Source organism: Perca flavescens, chromosome 1 (assembly GCF_004354835.1).
Source record: "Perca flavescens isolate YP-PL-M2 chromosome 1, PFLA_1.0, whole genome shotgun sequence".
Lineage (NCBI taxonomy): Eukaryota > Metazoa > Chordata > Actinopteri > Perciformes > Percidae > Perca > Perca flavescens.
Window position 1 is genome coordinate 27,946,369 of NC_041331.1, and position 17,643 is coordinate 27,964,011.

The window sequence follows — 17,643 nt, forward strand, 5'->3', positions numbered from 1 at the left end:
ATAACCAGCTCTGGGTGTGGAAGGGCTGTCTTAGATGACACGCCAGCATTCTTTCCCAGAAGCCCCAATATGAAAACGAAAAAAAATTGCTATTTGTGTGATAAGTCACAATGGAGTTGGAAGAGGAGCAGCAGGAGCTAGAGGTAGAGATGGAGCCAGAACCGGCACAACAGAGCCAGGGCAAGAATGCGTTTCTATCTTGGAAATTCAAACAGCATTTCACATTAAAGAAAGAGAAGGGGTTATAACGAAATATAACTGTGCAGTGCAACCCTCAAGCAACCAACCTCCTTTCAGCGTCAAAAGACTCCAACCTCCAACCTGAAGAAGCATCTTAAAGTAAGTTATATTTTTAATTAGCCAGGGGTAGTCGTCTGCTGTAGTTTTACTGGTCCCCTTGCTATTTTATGGTTGTATCAGGTAGCTACCTGCTTAGTTGACATGTGGCTTTACTAGCCCCAGAGCCGTTGAAAGACTGACTAGCCCTGTTTGACATGCTAGCTAACGTTAGCTAAAATTAGCTTGTGGTAGCTTAGAAAAATTTGAAAAATTGGTAAATTCTTCTTTTTTAACCAAGCAAAACATTTTTTGCATAAACATACTCTTATAGTCTTTGTTCCTCTACAGCAAATTATAATATATTGCACTTTCAGGGAGACATTGGGCCTAACACATTCAGACAGTTGGAACAGAAAAACACACCAAAATAGGCCTGTTTGGTAAGCAGGATTTGATGGCTGCATTCCTACACTTATAAAATGCAATTCAATGTGGAAGTAATCCAAGTATTCAAAATACGTTACTCAGATTGAGTAATATAACGGAATACGTTACAAATTAAATTTTTGGGCATGTATTCTGTATACTGTAACGGAATACGTTTTGAAAGTATCCTTCCCAACACTGGTTGTGGAACAACAGACCAGCTCTTCACTCTTGCAAGGATCCTGGAGGGGGCCTGGGAGTAACGTGTTTAGTGGATCTGGAGAAGGCGTATGACCGGGTCCCCTGGGAGATACTGTGGGAGGTGCTGTGGGAGTATGGGGTGAAGGGGTCCCTTTTCAGGGCTAATCCCTCATACATCCCTCATACATCCAATGTGAGAGCTGTGTCTGGGTTCTCTGGAGTAAGTCAGACTCTTTTCAGGTGAGGGTTGGCCTCCGCCAGGGCTGCGCTTTGCCACCAAACTTGTTTGTGATATTCATGGACAGGACATCAAGGCGTAGACGTGGTGGGCATGTGTTGGGCTGGTGATCTCATCACTGCTTTTTGTAGATAATGTGGTCCTGATGGCATCATCAGTCCGTGACCTTCAGCACTAACTGGATCAGTTCACAGCCGAGTGTGAAATGGCTAGGATAAGGACCAGCACTTAATCTTAATCTGAGGCCATGCTTTTCAGCAGAAAACCCATGGAGTGCCTACTCCGGGTATGGAATGAGTCCTCACCCCAAGTGAAGGAGCTCAAGTACCTTGGGGTCTTCTTCGCAAGTGAGGGAAAAATGGAGCAGGAGATTGGCCGGAGAATCGGCGCAGCTGAGGCAGTATTACATTACCTTTACCGCACTGCTGTGACGAAAAGAGAGAAAGGCAAAGCTCTCGATCTACTGTTTTTGTTCCTACCCTCACTTATGGTCATGAAGGATGGGTCATGACCAAAAGAAGGAGATCCCTGGTACAAGTGGCCAAAATGGGATCCTCAGGAGGGTGGCTGGCGTCTCCCTGGACTAGGTGTAGTGTTCATTTTGTCACCTATTTTTAATTTAGTCTTAGTCTTGTGCCAAATGTCCTTGTTAGTTTTAGTCATATTTAATCATTCACATATCTTTTTTTGTTAGTCAAGTTTTAGTCGACTAAAAGTCTCATCAGTCAGTCATTTTAGTCTAGTTTTAGTCAAAACAGAACTCAATATCTTAGTCAAGTTTTAGTCAAAACATTTTAGTCTTTTTTAAAATAATTTATTTCTGATAACCATTTCAGTTAAATAGTTATAAAAATAAATAAATTATATAAAGTTATATAAATATTGAGAGGGTGTTCAAAGTTCTTCAATGCAGGTTGAGCCAAAATTTTGAGAGTAATCCAGGTAAGAAGATGTGGGTTTTAAAGGTCCCATGACATGGTGCTCTTTGGATGCTTTTATATAGGCCTTAGTGGTCCGCTAGTATCTTAAGTCTCTTTCCCGAAATTCAGCCTTAGTGCAGAATTACAGCCACTAGAGCCAGTCCCACAATGAGCTTTTCTTAGCATGTGCCATTTCTGTGTATGTAGCTATTGAGGAGGAGAGAGGGGTGGGCAAGGTGGAGGGTGGGGGTGTGGCCTTGACCAATTGCTACTTTGCTTGTTTGAAAGCCATGATGTCTCTCTTTCATGGATGGGCCAAATTTTCTGGGCGGGCAAAGCAGAGAAAGGGCAGGTAACCAGATCGGTCCATCTGAGCTTTCATTTTCTCAAAGGCAGAGCAGGATACCCAGGGCTCAGTTTACACCTATCACCATTTCTAGCCACTGGGGGACCATAGACAGGCTGGGGGAATGCTTATTAATGTTAAAAAACCTCATAAAGTGAAATTCCATTAAGGTGATATTTTCAATTAATAGAACACATTGGAACCATTACGGTAAATATTTACCACCATTTTGCAAAAATGTACTCCAGACCCTGATGAGATAAAATTATTTTCATCTATTAGGATCTGAAATTCTGTATAATGTTTATATGATTTACTGACTATGAGTGCTATGGAACAATGGGTGGGTGTTTTTTTTTAAAAACTGTAAGATATTTTCAAGACTATGATTTAAATCAGCTGACTATTCATGTGGAGTATAATTTAGAGGGCTAATGAAGTGTAACATCTGTGTGAAATATCTCCTATGGCTCTTGAGAAAACTTTGTCAAAAGAATTGGGGCCATGGAAAGATGTGGTTCCTTACCAGGCAGGCAGGATCTAACAAAAAGACGCCTTAAGTTATAATATTATTATTATTATGGAAAGTGTAGGATTGGGAAGTTTTGGAGTTCGAGTTTTATTAAATGTGAGAATATCTCATCATGTATTGATTTTGAAGTGCAATTGTTAATCGCTGGGGTACTGTTTTAATGAAAAGGTGTTTTGACAGTTTTTGACGTGATTATACTATACCATTCTCAAGTTATTATTTTATGTGCAATGTTAGCATACATAGATTTCTGTTCAACAGACAAATATAAAACAAGAGTACACATACAGTACATTCACTTTAACAGAACACAAGCTACGCTCTTAATGCTTACATCAGAGAAATGCTCCAACATACTATAAACTATAAATCAAGGATTGGTAAAGTATAATTTTGATATTTAGTTGTGAGGACAAATGTATTCAGATTTATATGAGGAAAATATTTAAACAACGCAACTGAAGTTAACTATAGATTCAAACCATTTTGATACAGCATCACCATATGCTTATCAAATAGACATACACATACAGTAAGTTGTGTATATGGTTCCGGACTTGGACTGCATTACCTTGACATGTTGGGGCCGGGGCTTCAAAAAGCAAATGGGAATTGAGTTTACACATCAGCTCTGCCTTTCCGACCAGTGTGTATCCAGGTAAACAGCTGTACTTCACAATATCACCTAATGCAGAAAAACAAAAAACCTGTAAGTCATCCCATATTTTATATTTAATGTGTTTCTGCAGAGGCAAATCATATTGACATCAAAAGGTAGATTCAGAGTTTTACATGCAAGTCACATATCCAGGATATTTTGAGCTAAAAAGACTGATTAGGGAGAATAGAGTCAAATTTCCTTTGCCTGAGTACATTGTCGCATGGAACAAAGACTTTGTCCTCATCTATTACATTTGATTTGTGCAAGGAGTGAATATCTTTACAGCTAGTACAGACAAGAAGAACATTTACAGCAACCAATAACTCTCTCAATGTAATATGAGTATTGTATGAATACCTTTAAGGTATTTAATTTGTAAGTAGAGCGCTCCAAAATAATATCTATGTTGTTGCTCCATTTTGACAGGCTTAACATTTTTTAGTTTTTGACCTTTTAAATAAACATTTACAGTCATGAAATACTTTATTAGCCCTGATATTGATGTATAAAAAAAATTATAATTAGATATTTTTCCTAACAGGACATAGACAAATACAACAGTGAGTGTTGATTTCTAAAGATGACGTCAAATAATTGCCATTTGCACTACATCACAGCTGCACCAGTTCTGAACCTGTTCACAGCAAGAGTGAAGCCATTCTCTGTGACAGAGTAAAGACCAAAGGGAGCTAGTTTGGGATAATCATACAAAGAAACCTCACAAGCCGTCAGAACATTTGACTGGATGTACTGTGAGTTTTACATTCCCAAAACCTGGCATCTTAAAATGTGTCAGGGAGATGTAATGCATGCTTCAAACTTTGCCCAGGAGGCAGAGTGTGCGCAAGCTCGCAGCATGGGGCATGGACTTTTAAATTGTTGAACAGAACAAACAATAACATTCAGTGTTTCTTTGAGCGTGTTCTCAGATTGTATAATTGGCTATTAGATTGACCGACAACAAAGCCAGGGATGTCTCTGCGGTACTCCACTTTGCCAGGTTCACAGTAAATTTTCTGACGGCTTGCGAGATTTCTATGTATGATTATCAAAAGCTAGCTCCCTTTGGTCTTTACTCTGTCACAGAACATGACTTAACTCTAGCTGTGAACAGGTGCAGGCCTGGTGCTACTGTGGTGTAGTGCAGCAAGTGGCAATTATTTGACGTCATCTTTATAAATCAAGACTGTCAACATTAATGACAATTTTTTAGATCAATTTTTTTTTTTTTTTTTTTTTTTTTGCAAACATACAGAACAGAAACAGAGAAATACAAACTGAACAAGAACAAAAACCCTCACCCACCGCCAACCCTCTCCCTCTGTCTGCCAAGCAGGTGTAATTTAGAGTCGTCGTTAAGTAACAAACGTCAGTAGGAATTCGACATCCTATCACGTCAGATATTATTGATGTTGTTTTATTCCAGAACTCATGCACCTGTTCACACTCCCAGACCATATGCAGAAAAGTTCCAGTTTGTTCAGGTTGACAGAACATGCAATAGGGAGTTGGAATGACTTTAGAGACGTATCTCTTCTGGGGAGTCCAGTATGCCCTATGACATATTTGGAAGTGGATCTGCTGGTGATTTGGGTTCTTGGAACAAAATGTTGTCCCAAACTGTCTCCCAACTGAATGCGTTCCCCTCAGGGCTCAGCTGTCGCTCTCATTTCCCCACTATTGAAAGTTCTCATAAGGACACTTGCATCAGTTTGGCATAAATCCTTGACACTAATCCTATCACAGGAAAATAAACAAACCATATAATGACTGGGTGTGCCTCAAGACTGTTTCCCCATGGCATTCCATAACATTTTAGGGCTGATCTTAAGCGAAGATAAAAGAAGAAGGATGTCCTGGTGATCTCAAAACTAGCTCTCAGGTCCTCAACATACCTTTCTCATTGAATAGCTGGTCTAAAGTATAAATACCTCTGTCACTCCATTGGTTACCAGCAAAGGGCTTGTAACCAGATATTAAGTGTGCATTGTGCCATATTGGGGTATTCAAATGCCACTTATTGGTATATTGTAGTCGCTCCTCCACCTGTTTAAAGTTGGTCAATGTGTTGGTGATAATAGGGCCATAGGCTAACATACACTTTTTTGGACACACACCTGCAAAGGCAAGGTCTTGCAGTCTTAGACTTCCAGTGAGGTTTTGCTCTATTTCTCTCCATGGAACTGTAGATGAGGGGTCCATCCACACTCTAAGGGCCTGTAGCTGAAAGGCTCTGTGATACACTTTAAGGTTGGGGAGGGCCAAACCTCCCGTGTTTGTGTTACGTTGCAGGGTAGACTATTTTAGCCTAGGTTGTTTATTATTCCAAATATATTGCCGAATTACGGTATCAAGTTTCTTCCAGAAATGTATTGATGGGGGTAAGGGGATCATTGTACTTAAGAAATTCACACGAGGAACCATGTTCATTTTAACAACAGCAATCCTGGACTGTAGCGATGTCGGCAGCGCAGACCAATTGGCCAGATCCCTTTTAATGAAATTTTTTTTATATCACTATGAGGGCTAATTAAATCTTTCATGACCCTGGAATGTGACCACTGTAAATGTGTCTTTAAAAGACACACAAAATCCCCAATTTCAACCAATCACTCAAAAATCCACTAACTTTTCTGAATTCATAAAAAGTTGACATTTCAAAATGCAGAGAAATGATTGTATACTTTGCCAGCAGCGACTAGCTGTGGTTGTATGAAATGTCTGCTTTTTTTCAAAATTACAGCTCCTGTTGATCTAAAAGGTCATCAAACCTAAGAGTAAGATGTTTTGAGCAAATCACATAATACAGAGCTGAGGGAAAATGGAAAACTTGACAAGTGATTATTTCTCCCAAAATTGATGTTTTTCAAACTCTTGGGAGACATACAGTATTTGGTGTTTCATTTCTCTACAGTACATTAAGTAGAGAGAGGCTGGTCCACGATGTGTTTAGCCAAACTTAACACAATTCAAACAATGCAGCAAACAAATAAGCAGTTAGTTCAAGCTATAGTTATATTTAATGACCACAAATAGGCGGTACTCATAATAAAGTTGCTTCGCACACTTGTGGATAAAATCAAGTTGTATTCAAATGAATTGGAGACTAGCTAAAAAGGTACAAATGTACTGAAAATACCATTAAGACTTTTTTTTAAAGATTTCAGAAGGCTTATATTTTCTTTGATGAAGCCAGCTATTTGCCCGTTTATGCTAAGCATCTCCAAACACCTCAAATGAGAGATGCAACTGACATAGATCTTAAATGAAGAACTTGTTTTGCATAACATAATTGTCTTTTGTGAATCTATCGCTACTCTGTTTTTGTCTGTGTTACTGATACACATGCACACACAGTGGTACACTAAATGGATTTTACTGAGAGCAAGTGGCTCAGCTTCAGTGATAAAGCAAAATATAATTAACAGTGACAGACTAACGTTAGCCTGCTATATTTAGATTATGCATGTACAAAGTAATGTGGCCCATTAGTGGAGTAATTTACAATCAGCAGCATAATGACCTCCTAAATGCCTGATCAGGTAGTTTGTCAGTCCTGTCAGGTACAAGTCATTTTTGATCGTAAGATGTACCAAAATAGATAAGGTTGAAAATATTTTTTAATTTTAAAGAATATACTTGTCAACCAATGTTTTACTGTATCAAAGGGTCATACCATATTATTAATAAGGATTATTACCTATCCGGAAGTCTTCGTCTTCAAAGATCACCGCTGCATTCTCCACAACAGGGGGAGCAGGGCATTTCTTCAGACGGTAGGCTGGAGAAAGGTACAAACATTTGTATTAAGGTACCTTAGATTTCACTTGAAAAAAAAAAACACAATGAAGTTTTAAAGCATTGACATTTGAAAAACATATTTGGGGGGATTGTAAGAGTTTGATTGTTATAACAAAAAAACTTGTGTCTTTTATATTTTTTTTAAATCAATGTGCATAAACCAAATAAATAAGAAACAGAAAACAAAGATGTTGCTTCATTGCTCTTCATTCTGTCGCTAAACGGAGCTTATTGACATCATTAAAAACAAGCAGTGCAGTTGCCTTTTTGGAGAGAGCATCCATGTGGAGAATGGGACAGTGGATATGATTAGTGATCTTTATTATTTAAAATATCCAGGCAGTTCTTTAGAGGCTGCTACGCTTGTAGCATGGCGTTATAAGGGATATGACTTTGACATGAGGTTACTTTTTACCTCAGAATGTCCCAGTTGCCATGTACTGTAATGGGTGGCCACTGTTCACTAAACCTGAACTAAGGCTTTGCATATAGTGTAGTGTGCATGTTCATGTCCTGAACATGCTAAATCTAGAGGGTGACCTCGTGTTAACTGTAAATTGACACGCTATTATTATCTAGTATGAATATTACATTATAAATCTAGTATGTGTCCCTTGGCAGCATGATTCACTTGTACTCATGCTAGTCTGGAAATGTAGAAAACAGGACAGTATGTATTTAACTGAAAGTAAAAATAATTAAGAATACAATAATACTTCAAGGGCACTCAGAGAGTGCAGACCTCCACCAAAGCATGCCCACGAAAATTTCTTACTCGGTAACTCATTTTTGCGATTATTCCAACACCACATGAATGCAGCACAAATGCCCTATCTCGCAATGTTAAAAATAATTTGTGTATCCGCCTCATGATTATGATCCACTCCAAAATGCAATGGTTCTTTCTTGGGCTATTCTACACCCTTTCACAAAGTTTCATGAAAATCGAGCCGGTAGTTTTTCCGTAATCCTGCTGACAGACAGACAAACAAACATACAGACAAACCAAATGGAAAACATAGCCTCATTGGAAGAGGTAATAATTTCAGTATAAACTGAACGTCTCACAAATGGTCCTGAGTCCGTCAGGGTGGCCTTGTGGGTTCAAAGAAACACTACATGATTTAATTCACTAAGAACTTTAAAGGTTAATTCATTCGCCAATAAATGGTTTGTCACTTGAATAACAAACATAGGCAAACAATAACAAAACATCATTATTATTTAACTTTAAACTGCATTTTTTCTATTTAATATTGAGCGAAAAATCTGGTTTGTGAAAAAGTGAAAAACTTAGATGGTGGATGATATTTCTAAATAATAATTCACTGGTTCCATAAACAAAAACATATTTTGAGTTTAAGAAACAGATAGACAGGTAGTATTTAAAGTAAATAATATTTTAAACTTTTGATCAAAGACAGATGTGCAGATATTTTGTACGTTTCCCTCAAAAACAGTTGAGATTAGAGAAAATAATGCACACCATGAGCAACAGGCTGTAGAGTTGCACCCTTTGTCACAAGGACTATAGTATTGCACCAAAAGATACACACTACTACCATGGAAAATGTTTCCTGTTGAGGTAAAGAAATATCACTGAAAAACCATAAGATGGACCTTTTCAGAGATCTGAACTTATTTAGTCTAACAAATGGTAGCACTAGAAATGGAGACAGCAATGGAAAAGAATGCAAGAAGAAAAGTGGCCAAAGTGGCCATGCTCTAGAATTTCTCTCAGACCCTTTTTTTTTACTGTAGAAAGGCCTCTAACCTAATCTGTCTTTGCTATTCACTTGTTATGGAAGTGGCATTGGAAATGGGTCCTGCAAAGCATTACCCACACTCATACTAAGACTATATCCATATGTAATTTTTGATTGAGGAAATTAGTTTGGTATTTGCAAAAGTAGATGGCATGTTGAAATATTTAAACAAAAAACATCTTTGTGCATTATGATATAATAATATATAGTGATATTTCCTTTATTTGCAAAGTACATTTACACATACAAGGAATGTATCCTTTGCATTTAGTAGTCCATACTCCAGTGTCCAGGGACCAACTCCAGGTGTAATGCCAGTGCAGTGTTACATAGCATGCATGTCTTTATGGTGGGAGAACATGCAAACTCCACACAGAAAGAATTGGACTGGGGATCAAACCCAGTACTCAGCAGTGCCTACTTGCTGTGAGACAGCAGTGCTAACCACCGAGCCACTGTGCCGCATTAAGTTGCGGTGCCTAGTTTTGTCAGTGTAAAAACTTGGCACTTGGTATATATGTGGCTATACCTGTGCGTTCATATGTGTCTAATTGAAACTAACAGTATATGGGTGTACTTATACTACAGGTAAATGTATATGCTGTATGCAAATGTGTGTGAGGGTGTGTATCTGTACCATGGAAGTTGAGAATGAAGAACCCTCCAGTTGAAAAGTCAGAGTGAAAACGGATCAGGACCTTTGGGCTGGTACTGTAGGCCGACTCTAATGCCGTGTTGCCACTGAAGACTCCCAGCTGAGGACTAGACGTATCTGGGCCGTCCCTAAATACAGAGAGAGAGAACAAAGGCACCTGACAATGACTAGAAGCAGGATACATTTTACACTATTGCAGCAGAGTGATGGAGTGAGAGAAACAAAGATTCACATAATAGTTGGAAGAAAGATAACTATGGGGATTAGGGGTGGGAAAAAAAAATCGATTCATGTAGGTATCGTGATTTTTTTGTGACAATTTTTAAAATGGAATCATTCCCCCAGAATCGATATTTTTAGGGGTCCAAGCCCGAGGGGGCATGGGAACCGCGTAATGCAAGGCAACGCGGTTCACGTCTCCAGCGGAGCGTGGAACCCTATTGTTTTTCTACTGATTATTATTGTTCCGCTTCTTCTTCTTCGCCTAAAACTCCGACTGCAGCCTAAACCGTACATGGTGGTGCTATAGCAGACAAAAACGCGTTTGGTCCTATAACTCCCACACCGTACACCCGACATTCAAAAACCATACATCCACGCATTCCCTGGATCCAACTGAATCACGTGATATAGGCCACGCCCATTTCCGCCTAGACTTTTATGCGTGAAAAATCGCGATTTATCAAAACCTACTTTTTCGAACTCCTCCTAGACCGTGCGACCGATCTGCACGAAACGTGGAACCTAGCATCCCCAGACTGACCTGACAAAAAGTTATAAAAGGATTTTTTGTACGATAAAAATTGCGCATATAACTCACAAACTAATTTGTGTAGCTGACTATGAAAACACCAACTTTGCCATATCTCAGCCAAAATAAATGCTATCAACGCCAAACTTTAGATTACTCTTTGCCATGACCTTCTGGAGGTGCCCCATGCGTTTTACGAAAATTGGTCACTAGGGGGCGCTACAACTACAAAAAGTTTATATCTCATAACAGCTCATCCAATTTATCAGACCGCCATGGAGAGGTACTCTGCATCAGCGCCTTACTAAACGCTACAAAGAAATAACGGAGGCAGACATGCTGGGCACTGTCCAGAAGCCAGGTTACCAACCTAGCACTAAACCTGCAGAAAATAGTTCCTTCTCAGGTTTCTTATATTTAGCTAACACTTTGCACTATTTTATGACACTTTATTAAGCATTTCTTACTTATTCTTTAATTTTGCACCTTAATGTTAAGAGATAATTGTTAAGTGTTCATTGGGATTTTAGACCTGTTTACATTTTAATTAGTTTAGTGTTTTCCATGGTTGTGTTGACATTTCTGCTTTTATAACTGAGGGGATTATAATCAGAGCAGGGTTAAGTTTAAAATAAAAATGTTTAAATTTAATATATTTTTCTCCTGGTCCTTATTTTAAATAGGTCATAAAAAAATATCAATAATTATCGATATCGACCAATATGAAAAACTTATATCGTGATACAGTTTTCAACCATATCGCCCAGCCCTAGGCCAAACCCATTTCCGCGCAAAGGTTTTTTCGCAATATTGCGCAATGTGCAAAACCAAATTTTTTCGAACTCGTCCTAGGCCGTACGAGCGATCTGCATGAAACCTGGTAGATAGCATCTCCAGATGGACGTGACAAAAAGTTATTGAAGAAATTTTGCTACATTAAAGTATGCGCATTTGACAACAAAACTAATTTTCCTAGCTAGCTACCACACACATATCATATCATATCTCGGCCAAAATAAATGTTATCAGCAAATAACTTGAGGTGCTTGTTCGACATCTGACGTCGATACTCTGTACCAAATATGGCAAAGATTGGCCTTTAGGGGGCGCTATAAGCAATGTTTATTTGTTTCCCGCCAATTCTCTCAATGCATTTCAATGGGAAATTTGCAATTGCAATATCTCTGCCACAGTAAAAGCAATCAACACAAGATTTGTGGTGCTCGTTCGGCATGGCGTTCTGAGGCGCTGTACCAAATTTGGCAAAGATCGGCCATTAGTGGGCGCTATAATCAACATAAAAGTGTTTTGCCCTGTTAATCAATGTTAATGGAATATTTGCAATGGGAATGTATCAAAGACCTTGCAGCTCACACTTCTCAATATTTACTGATGTTTACCTCCTACCGTTACGTTTTGGTTTTCGCTTTTGCGTGCTTCCCTGGTGTTATATACAATAAACAAACTTCTTAACCCACCTGACAAAGTTTCTACAACCTTCACAGTGGACAAATGTATCTCTTTTCTCCCACTTTTTCAATCCAAAATCGACACCATTCATATACCCAGATACCGTGCAATTAAAAATTGCAGTTGGTGCTAAGTGGAGAGTCTGTGTGATTGGGTATGTTGGTGGCATTGATTCTTAATTTCCCACGAAGGTGATCGCGGTTACGTGTCAGTTAAACTTCTCATCTCCAATCCTATCTGTATTTGTGAAAAGTGGCGCTATCCTGAGTTGAAAGCCTACTTTACGGCTTTATTATCGAGTTAATAGGCGTGTGTGTTCGTGTCGGCCGCTGTCCATTTCCTAAGGTTTTGAAATGCAAACAACTTTTGACTTGCGCCTGTGAGCACCCACGGAGGAAAACATCAATCGGCGCCTATGACACCATTTACAACAACCTGACCACCTCCACTGCTCTTTCAACCACCACACCTGCCGGTAGCTCCACCCTCTAAGTCACATTTCTCTCTGCTGTCCCCTGTGGTCAGGGGGGTTAAGAAGTTTGTTTATAGTAGAGAATTGTTAAAGGTAGTCTGTATATGCATGGAGATGAACTGTTAACCACTACATTTGCAACGGCAGAGTACCGCAGACCTCGTGCATCAAACCTCTCGATATTCACCAACGTTTGCCCCCCCTACGTAATGCTTCGGGTCCCGCATTGGCGCAGCTTCGTTGGTCATCGGTCCCCGGGGCGTCGCGGACGACTGGCATCGGAGGCGAATGGCATCAGAGGCGAATGGCATCAGAGGCGAATGGCATCGGAGGCGAATGGCATCGGAGGCTTGGGCCCCGTCATAACTGCTTGCAGTTCTAGTTTTATTTTTATTATTTATGATTCACCTAAATATTTTCTGTTTATACAGTACCGCCAACGGCGACTACATCAAATCAGTTTCCAGCAAAACAAACCGAAAGCAGAAAATGTAGAAAATACGTTTGTACTTCTTTACAAATGAAATAAATGTCAGACCGGCTGACTGACTGAGATGGGTAGTGCATTATTTTTTTAGAAATAGAAATGTCTCATGATATATTGTCTCTAAAAGGCATATAATTGACCATTTGTGTTTGTTAAGAAAAGGAAAAGAAAATCGTAATACTCAGTACTATCAAATCATAATACTTCTAGAATCGCAATACAAATCAAATAGTGACCCTTGTATTGTGAAAGAATCAAATTGGGACAAAAGCATATCGTCCCAGCCCTAATGTGTATTATATAGAGTTAACTATTTCTCTGATTTACTTTTACTCCACAACTCATTAATCTTTACATGTCAAGCAAAGCCCTTACAAGATTCAAAGATTTATTTGTCGCATACTTATATTTTCAATATGCGCAGTGACATCGGGGGATGCCTCTATAGCAGGGATCATCAACTAAGGGCCAGAATTTTTCTAAGCAGACACTCAAAGACTCAAGACTTTCAAATTAAGAAAAAATAAAATGAATCTATACCTAATATGCCTATTCTTGTTCGAAATTGTCACTTTCTTACTGAATTAATGCTATTTTATTTATTTTTTTACATGTATTAGTGTGAGCAAACTCCTAAAAACATGGAAACTCCATAATGATAACTGGCTCTTTAACTAGAAAATGATCTCAGACTAGGAGGCAGTTCACTGAGGAGTGATGGTTAAAGTCTGTGATTATGGAAACATTATTGTAGTATGCAGCGTCCTGATTGGTGGAAAATGCTTGCAGAAAGAAATGGCTGTTGTCAGGTAAACATGTCACTGTCAAAGAGGCTGAAGCAGAAAGTTGACATGGAAAAGCCAAAAGCCCAGCTTTAATGATGAATGGACTGATAAGCAGGCTAAGCACTCGTCATGTATGCCTCATTTGCAATGAAAGATGCTGTTGTAAAATAATACAACCATCATCATCATCATCAAGAATGAAGAACTCGTACATTACGATCGCGTCATTCACGTGCATATTAAGTAGCCAGATGCATCTGTTTTGGTCTTATAATACCTCCATAGATTTACCGCTCTAGCGGAGAGTTTGGTTTGTTCAGCCAGCAGTGAGGTTTACAAGAATGTGTCAAAATTTCCTTAGTTAGACTAAAAACCGACAGCTTTTGTTTTAGCTTGCTATTTGCAGAGTTAAGCTGTGTTTGCGTAAAAGCGCTTTCTACATGTTTATGCCAGTCTACACAGATGAGTGCATTGATAAGTATTGACTTTTTACTCACAAAGGTTTAATTGTAGCCTATTTACAGAAAAGAGACTAGCGTGAGTTCATCTGCCCCAGCGGCTGTCGGTAATCCTCTCTGTATTGTTCCCAGTCAGGTGCTGCGTGTTTTAACACACACACATCTCGGCTCAGCTCTATGTGTGGAGCTCTGGCATCGCTATACAGAATCCCGGCATGTGTATAGAGATACAAATACAGGGGGATGGGTTTTTGCTCTAAATGCTTGAAATGATAAATAACACAATGCATTTTTTCCTTTTTACATTTTGTGAATTCACGATTATTCTGCGGGCCAGACTAAAAGCTTTTGCAGATGTGGCCCGCGGATCGCCAGTTGACATTGGCTGCTCTAGAGTATGTGTTGAAATGCGTAATGTGTAAAAAGTAATGATTAGAAAAAAATATAAAGGACAGCATTTAAATTACTTATATTTAAAAAAATATATATAAATATAAGTACTATGATTTTTTTTCTCTTTTAAATTTCTTTACAGTGTAATTATAAATCCTTTAAATTCTATCACAACAAGGAATAAAACATTTTTTTTAAGTTGCATTATTATTTTTCCCCGTGTGTTGCCATATAAGAAGACTAAATGCCAGAGGTTGGTCAATCATTTTAATCAATACTAGATTTTATGATTACTGATTATGAAAGTAGAATAGCAATGACTATGACTATTCTTACAGCCACTACAGTAGGTGTAGGGTCTGAATATATTTCTGACTTTGGCAGCTCCCATAGGTATAAAAAACATTATTATTGTACAGATTATAGGTGCTTTAAACAAACTCTCACAGTGACTTCTATTGATCCAGTTTAGCAGCCTAACTCTAAGTGACATTTTTCTCATTGGAATTTGAGGATGACATGATATTGATTTAGCTTTTTACTTAACTATAGGTAACCTGAAGGTAACTATGGAACCATCCTACACTGCATCTGCTCAGGTTTTACCTCCATTAGTTTTGTTTGCAACAGTTTTTATTTTCTCTTCTATTCTGTGTATAAATATATAGATTTTTCTCATTGTTCTGCCTGCAAAAAATCACCCCTACCTTTGCCCAAAAATATTTGAGTAGAAATCTACAATTATCTCCAAAAGTGCATCTGTAGATTCCATATAATGGAAATCCATAAAAATGATGGAAAACTTAAATGGCTACAATGATTTGATTATAAAATTATACTAAATAAATAGACTGCTGACAGTTGTCAAACATCAACAATGTGCTGGTGCATCACTCTGCCACAGCTCTAAAGGCAGATCAGGAGTTGGGATCAATATGAACTTCTTACATGCTAATATGACATGCTAGTTGTGGATTTGCTTTCACACTGATTGGATCTAATTCCAGGGAGGAAGAAAAACCAAAAGCAGCCTTTGTTAATAAAATACAAAATCTAATACTACCACATACTTGTTCATTGAAAGGGCAGCAAAATTATTTTTATTTCTTTGCTTTTTTTTTTTTTTTTTTTTTTTTTTTTACCCATGTCAAACAAGTTGATTGAACAAAGCCCATGGATTAAAGGCTTAACTTTACTCATTAAATATTGAATGTTGCTGAAAGGTTACATTTTCTAAGGTTCCTAAATGCCCAGTTTTAGGTTTTTAATGAACATGCCATTGGATTAAACAAGGCTTTTAAAAATTTAATTCATGAAGAGTGCCTGGGATCACTTGGCTCCTCAATAATTCAAGGCCTTCTAAAGGTGTTGGAGCTCATTTGAAGTATGAAAATGTGTTATTTGGGTCATTTAAATTAAAACTTAGTTAGAATTTTGTGGCTCTATTTTTACTTAGTGAAAAATACACAGACCCAATATTTTTTTGTCATATGCAATTAAATTTAATAAAACGTTTTTGGGGAGTTAGATTTTTTATTTAAACATATTTCTGAAAAGTGCAAAAATTCTTACAGCACAGAGAAAACTTAAAGCTCATAGAGTTTGTTAGTGACCGTTTCCTCAGTGAAGTAAGAATGTGGTCTTGTGAAAGCCATTTAATGAAGTCAATACCCTCAAGCCATAAGATCTTAGCTTGTGAGCATAACCGCTGCTAGTGTAATCTCAACACCTGCTGAAACAACATGAGCAGGAAGAGTGAATCGTGATTCTCCTACACATTTTAAGTAAACCTCTGGAAATTAAGATTAAAAAGAAGTTTGATTTAATAAGACTGATCTACTCTGTCAATCTGCTACGGGTGAATGACACAAGCACAGTGCAGTTGAGAATAGGAAGAGGAATACATTAACAGAGTTATAGAGGCTGACATGATTCACCACCAACCAAATCACTTGTTTCCCTTTCCAGTAAAAGCAGTGCACTCTTTGCCACAACACTCTCAAAGTCCTATAATGGAGAGAACAGTGGATCCACCACAAGAACCTCTTTGAAAGTAAACTGATGTCTTTATAATGGAGATGAGAAGTTACCATGTGAAAGATTTTGAAGCAGTACATTTATATAATAACAATACCGTGAGAATAGATATGTATGGTACTTTGTTTAAGATAATATTGGGATGTATCTTAAAATGAAAGGCTGCATTATAGCTGAGTGCTGTCATTTTCTGAGCTTCTTATGATGATACAGCATTTTCTCGGCAAGTGAAATAAAAAATAAACTTTTCTACACTTATTTGTTTTCTCAGAAATTAAGTATGAAATTTCTTTTGGACTGACCCAAACTTGTCAGATCCAGCCGAGTCCCATTGGATTTGTTAACCCAGCTCCACTGGTCCTCTCATTACATTTTCCACTCCCCACTGAATCTCATCATTACTGCCAGAGTTCCCGAGCCCTCCCCGTGTCTGCGTATGGCCATGGTATTGAGTTAGATTGAATTGGTCAATGGTCCCATTGTAAATGGATTACTCTCACACTCCCTATTACAATCTTACCTCCACACTGAATCCCATTATTTCTGCAGGAGAGTCACTGTATGCATAGCACAGAGTATATATGTGTGGAGTTATTAGGATTGTATGGAGCTGTGATCCCTGTGTTAACCATGCCATATACAGATACATATGGGTTTGTGTGTATGATAAAGTAATTGACAATTGATACACATTGATATATACTTTTGTACAAGCAAGACTGTGCTTGTATAAAGTAAACGATGTAATGAATAACAAGGCAATCAATACCATGAATAAGGTTTCCGCCAATGAAATATATCTGTGTGTTTGTGTGTGTGTGTGTTTGTGTGTGAGGGACATAAAGAGATGAATAACAAATAAGAGTAAAAGTTAATACAACTTGTTACTAGTGTACAGAAGGGATATAAGTAAATTCAAGACTTACCCATCAGTAATGCAATCACAGGGTAAAGGGCAACACTGA

General features: G+C 38.2%; 1 protein-coding gene across 1 annotated transcript in view; it reads right to left on the reverse strand.

The window, feature by feature from the left end:
• Positions 1-17,643, reverse strand: part of LOC114552891 (CUB and sushi domain-containing protein 1) — a 351,480-nt gene that overhangs the window by 47,158 nt on the left and 286,679 nt on the right. Inside the window, exons 47-49 of the mRNA XM_028574019.1 lie at positions 9,808-9,953; positions 7,304-7,384; positions 3,514-3,627 (exon numbers count right to left, since the gene is read on the reverse strand). Of these exons, the coding sequence (XP_028429820.1) occupies positions 3,514-3,627; positions 7,304-7,384; positions 9,808-9,953 (341 nt within the window). The remainder of the gene's footprint in view (positions 1-3,513; positions 3,628-7,303; positions 7,385-9,807; positions 9,954-17,643) is intronic.